General features: G+C 38.1%; 1 protein-coding gene across 2 annotated transcripts in view; it reads left to right on the top strand.

Annotated features, from left to right (window-relative positions):
- si:dkeyp-72e1.6 (transmembrane protein 238-like) overlaps window positions 1–3,272 on the top strand; it is a 3,333-nt gene extending 61 nt beyond the window's left edge. The window contains exons 1-2 of one of the 2 annotated variants that reach the window (XM_062439258.1): window positions 1–554; window positions 1,825–3,272. The exon at window positions 1–554 is cut by the window's left edge and continues 61 nt beyond it. In XM_062439258.1, coding sequence (XP_062295242.1) covers window positions 42–518 — 477 coding nt within the window. In that variant the 5' untranslated portion in view covers window positions 1–41 and the 3' untranslated portion in view covers window positions 519–554; window positions 1,825–3,272. Of the gene's footprint in view, window positions 567–1,824 lie in introns of both variants that reach the window. The other variant, XM_062439257.1, reaches the window with a different exon arrangement.
- The last annotated feature ends 2,728 nt before the right edge of the window (window positions 3,273–6,000 follow it).

The raw sequence follows: 6,000 nt of genomic DNA, 5'->3' as shown, positions 1-6,000 counted from the left end.
GTATTGTGAGAGACCCCCGCGTCTCTCCCTACTGTGTTGATATGGAACCAGAGTACCGGGGCCTGGGTCGCTGTACGGGCTGCTTCTGGCTCGCTGTAGCCTTTGACATAGTGGGACTGCTGGTGCTTCTCATCGGGGTGTTTGTCAACGTGTTTTTCTATGACCTGCTCATCTACGCGGGCGCCATCGTTATCTTCCTCAGCCTCATCTGGTGGGTGTTCTGGTACTCTGGGAACATCGAGGTTCCCCCGGCAGAGCTGGAGGATGATGTGGGGTTATTGAAGAAGGATAAGGGGGGGTTGAGCGGCGTCGTGAGGCGTCTTTCCACCAGGGTGTCCAGCAGCATCAGGAACTCATTCCGCAGGAACGGAGGACCGTCCCGCGCGCAGAGGTCAGCCACCAGGCAGACCGTGGCACCGCAGGGGGAGCAGGTGGCAGTCTCTATGGCAACGGTGACCCCGCATGAAGATACCCCGCCAGCTACTGTCTCTACAGAGGCTGCCAGTGACGTTGTGTAGAGATGCACACAGCTACAGAGACCTCACCTGCATGATGTAGGCCGACAGGTGACGACTTAACACTCTGTTTTTTTTTTTATATATAATAATAATTATAGCAAGCAATGAATTATGGATTATGGAAAGCTGGTTTCGACACTTTTATTTGGCAGATCTATTTATTCAAACACAATCATGACAACTCAACCTTTCTTGCCCATGTGGCTTGGATTAAAAAAAAAAAAGTGAGGTCAAATTCTCCGATGCTTCCCTACAACTGTTATAAACTAGTCACCAATATAGTCTGATTAGCAGATTTATTTTCAATATATTCTTTTTACTTCTTACAAAAGGTTCAGTTATTTTTTCTGTAATTTTATCTCCCTGTGTGAGGGTGTAACAGCTGCTTCACAGCCTTCTCACTGGAGTAGCTTACAGGGCGGGTTTATTCTAGTGAGAATAAGAAAGAGATCCATAATTATTTGTATATACTTTTATTATTATTATTATTATTATTAATTTAACTTAAAACTGAATGAGCAAATTTAAAAATATTTAGTCTCAGAAACGATGAGAATCAGACTTCTTTTTAATGAGTGTGTATTTGTAGGTTATGATTCAGGTCATTAAAACCACTGTCCTCAATGATAGCTGAGATCCTGCATGTGACCTTACCTGCCTTTCATATTCTCCTCAATAGAAACAAATATCAAACTAAGGTTGATCCAACAAATGTCTCATTCACTAAACATGAATATTAGAATATTAAATAGTATTTAAATGACAACAAAGTGAAGTTTTATTGCATGGTATTTTGTGTGTTTGTGACTTTGATCAATATGGGACATGATAAAACAAATACATCCAAAATGTTTTAGGGTTATAGACCCAAAAGTAATCATAGGCCTAATTTAAATCAATCTATTTGAACCCGGTTGGATGATTCGTTAAATAAAGGTTACAACCATGGGAAAGGTCTCATTTAAAAATGTGTCATCCTATCTGAGTATAACTTCATTTTCTTTCAGTTTGTAGTTTAAATGAGGAACTGAAAGGACTACCTGTGGCCATGGCAGTAAAAAGCTCTTATCACCAGATAATGATTAACTATAGTTCATGCTGCTCACTCAAAGTCAAGCCCAGTTTAAACAATAGCAACAGCATACCTTAAACTTCCTTGAAAACTTCATCATTCACAGATTGATGTAAAAGTCTCTGATAAAAGGCAAATAAATGACTTTCTGAACACCACTAAATAATACATTACTTATGTCTGCACAGTGGAGAAGCTTTAATAATCATCTTTTATCCATTTTCTACCTCACAGACACTGGAGTAGATCCTCACAGCACTGAACTGAAGAGAGCTCGTCCTGCAGTGTCTTCAGCTGGCTCCATTTGATGCTCCACTTTCTTTTCTTTTTTTTTTCTTTTCTTTTTTACTGTTTGTGCGTTTAATGAATTAATTCAAATAAATTGTGAAGCACTGTTGAGTCTGTACTAAAGACTTTGTTAAAATTGTATATTTTCCTATTAAATGTGATGTTTTTAATGAGTATGTCAGATTTCTGTGTCTGTTTGAGATGAATACACATTGTTAAATATCTAGGACAGGCCTGCGCCATCAGTTGCAACGGTTGAGTCACACACACACACACACACACACACACACGCACACACACACACACACACACGCACACACACACACACACACACACACACACAGGAAATTCTTTTTAAATCACTATTTAATTTCACTATTAGGATATGGCCTGCCACATCCTTTTAATCTATTTAAGAGTGTCAGTTTAAAGCTTCATCCACGCGTAGACTACATAACTGAAACAGAGAAGACAGATTTTATGATGATTTATGATCAAAACTCTGGACAGGAAAACTTAAACTCATGTATAAAAGCGTCAATAATCAGGCTCCTCAGGTGCTCAGCTCAGGGTTTCTGGCTCAGTAACGCAAAGTGCGTCTACTGGGAATTGTAACTGAGATCAACATGTGGAACTCTTTATCCACACAACTCTAAATGGACCATGACTGGGAACATTTTAAACTGTTTCTAAAGAGGGATCAGTCATGTAGTCATGAGTGATCTGCTGCTTGCTTTATAAAACTTTTATGGCATATTTGTGAGTTGTTTGTGTTTTGTGTTGTTTTTTATGTACTTTTTGTTGAGTTTCATTTTGTAATGTGTGCATATGTGTTATTGAGTTTTGTTTGTTGTGCTTAAATGTGTGTGTATGTGTATTGTTGAATCTCGTGCAGTTCCACATGTATTTCACTGTTTAAACATGTAATGTAATGTAATCAATAGATACGTCGAAGCTCATTTGGGTCAACAGAGAGCTGCTGTGGAAAGAAAGGTGTAGCTGGCAGCAGGCTTTCTTGTTCCCACCCATGATGATAAGAGCCTCAGTGTCTAACCTTTGGAACAGGCTGGCTTTATTGTGCTGCTGTTTCCTCTGACAGTAGTTGCACTCTACTTCCATACTGTCTGTCTGCACGAGACATTCATGTCAACCAAGTACACTTAACTTTTAATGTGGCATTACCAGAGGTTAAAAAAGTATATCGGCTATACTTTAATAAACATATCAAGATAATATTCCATTAAATGTGACACATTTGTTTTGCTACGTCATATTCTAATGTTATTCTACATCAGTGTCTCAATGAGGCAATATTAGCTGAGTTTGAGATATAGAGATCAAATTTCCTGGTGAGTAATGTGAGTTTTACTGTTATTTTTTCATTTTAATCTTTTTCCACAGTACATTTATTACAGCCATAATCATCACATATAGACTATATATAATGTTAACAGACTACAAATGGGGGGGGGGGGCAACAACAATACAATTACAAATAATTAAATACATTTATATTGTGTCTATATAGTTGTAAAAGCTCTAAAATAAAATAACCTGGTATTTTTGTGTGCCTCAACAATTTTTGTGTGCCTCAACAGAACCACCAGGTGGTGCTGTTGAGGCAATAAGAGCCCATTAGTAAAAGCGTTAACAGAAGAAGGAAACTCAGCTCAGGGGAGTTGTTGTTGTACCCGGCATGAGAAGCAAAAGTGTCCTCAGTGTTTTGTCTTTATCAGGGTTGTGTCTTTGTAAATTGTACTTGTCCTGTATTTTTAGATATGTCTTGTGGTGGGATCTAAATGAACATTTCTCATTTTCATTAAGTTTACTTTGACATTTTCCCAGCATTATATGTTCTGCTTTTAAATAGAGCAGCCTCTGAACTTAAATACCACTAGCAAGATGTATTGAAAGGCTAAATATAACTTGGTAAGCTATCAGTATGAACTCTCTATCTTCTGTAAATTTGATCTCCCCGCTTTATGGTGTGGTTCAGGCACTGTAAAAAATGTTCCCTTCTTTTTATACAGGTCATTTATTTAGAGGTGTTTTTTTTGTTTAGTTTTTTGCCTTAAAACCACACAATTTACTATTATCAGTCTGTTAAATAGGCGTACATTTTGTGACTATTTCCCAAACTTAGCCCTACTATAGTTGGATCCAGGGACGGACTGGTGTAACAGATGGAATATCATCTTTGTAATTTGTTCACAGTTATGTATTTTGTTGTAATGTGTAATAATTTCACCAAAAATCCCCCATTTTTCTGTTCTTGGTATTGGGAGTATTGTATTAAGTTGTTAATTCTAGCGCCCTCTGCTGGCCATTAGCAGACATACTGCTTCATTTTCCGTCTCTCGTCAGTCTGCATTTATCCTGACTGAGAGAGGTATGTATTCAAGGCAGCGCGATCATAAAGTGTGAATTTTAAGTTTTAATGTTGTTTAAATGCACACAGCAGTGTATTCATGCTTAATATTGTTATTATAGATGAGCTGTGTAATTTTCTGTCGTTCTTTTTACCTGTAGAAGTTTTTAAGGCTTAAAATTTAAATTTAAAAAAAATGTAAATTGCTTAAACGCGTTCTGCCTGTAACGTTGTGTGGCTGGTTTTCATCATTTTGGCTTTTATGGGACACACACTTAAGCTTGTTTTTTCATGTTAGGTGTGTTGCAGTGATAAAAGAGCCTAAGAAATGACGTTTTGCTGTCTTTTGGACTCATTTTAACAGATATGTGTACAGTATGTTGTAATGTACTCCCATTATCAGTTCAGTTAAAGTATTTTTTCATTATCAGTTTATTGTGTTAAGTTTACTGTGTTAAGTGTGATTAGAGGATAGCTTTCAAGTGTTTCATTGTATGATATATATATTTGTGTTTCAATTGTTTTACATTCACATTATTATTATTTCACATTTTATGCTGTCAATATTTAAGCTAAATATGTTAACTGTAATTTTGTCACATAATTCGTGGCATTTTGTTCACATCTTATTGTATTTTATGTCATTCACATGTTGAGTCTGCATTTATCCTGACTGAGAGGTGTGTTTCAGTGATAAAAGAGCCTAAGAAATGACGTTTTGCTGTCTTTTGGACTCATTTTAACAGCTTAACAGAACACAACGCAGACCGATCCAGTTACACTGGCGACACTTGAAAAAATGGTAAATTGGTCTGACCGTCCCATAAAACCAGTGGATCAGCGGCCCGATTGACACTGGGCTGGCCCAATCACATTGTTCAACACCGACCCCTTTCGCTTTGGTCCTGCCTGCGTAATGCATTCAGCAAATAAAAAGTCAGCAGAAGAGTTTGTTTCCTAACCACCGGCCCTTGACACACGCTGGTCTGCGGCCCATTGGTTATTTTCTCCACAGACACAGGGCTGGCCCAATCATGTCATGAAACACCTCCTCCCTTTGGCTCGGTGCACCGGTGTGTGCAGTCAGTGCAATGTAGGATGGAGAGGAAACGTAAAGGAGGCGCAGAGAAACTGCGAGACAAAAAGAAACTTGCACTTCAAGCAAACGCTGCAAAAATGAGCGACATATTTGCCATGGCAGGGCCTTCATCAGCTCCCCTGGCTGATGACAGTGGTGGTGGTGGCACTCAACAGGAGCATGTAGTAGAACCTGCAGTAAGCTGGACTGCTTTCAGAACACTTAGGCTAACCCAGCCCCTTGGTAAATCTGATTAAATGATAAAACGTCAATAAAATAATTTAATTATAATTTAATATGGCCAAGTTAGTTTGTATTGTAAACGCAGATGAAATTAGCAGACATCCTTACCATTAGCAGCTATATATAAAGACAGTGTGTGTACACTGACTGGATGAGAAAATAAGCCTAGGTTAGTACTGTTATGTCTTCCATCCTGAACTAAATAGTCTTGAATGTGAGAACACTTTTTAAAACCACCATTCACCAACAATAACAGTAAGTCAGCGGCCAGCATTGTAATTTCATTATTAGACTATTATTGTTTGTGGGGTGAGTAGTAGTCCAGCCCAAGGCTAAGCTACTTTTTGGCCCTGGAAAAATGTGTTAGGCCGTTTTTATGTAGGTGGTTAGGGACAATGTACAGAAATTAAAGAAAATCACACTTTTTAAAATG

Source organism: Scomber scombrus, chromosome 18 (assembly GCF_963691925.1).
Source record: "Scomber scombrus chromosome 18, fScoSco1.1, whole genome shotgun sequence".
In the NCBI taxonomy this organism is placed as follows: Eukaryota; Metazoa; Chordata; class Actinopteri; order Scombriformes; family Scombridae; genus Scomber; species Scomber scombrus.
Note: the sequence above shows the minus strand (reverse complement) of the source record. Positions and strands in the feature narration are given on the sequence as shown.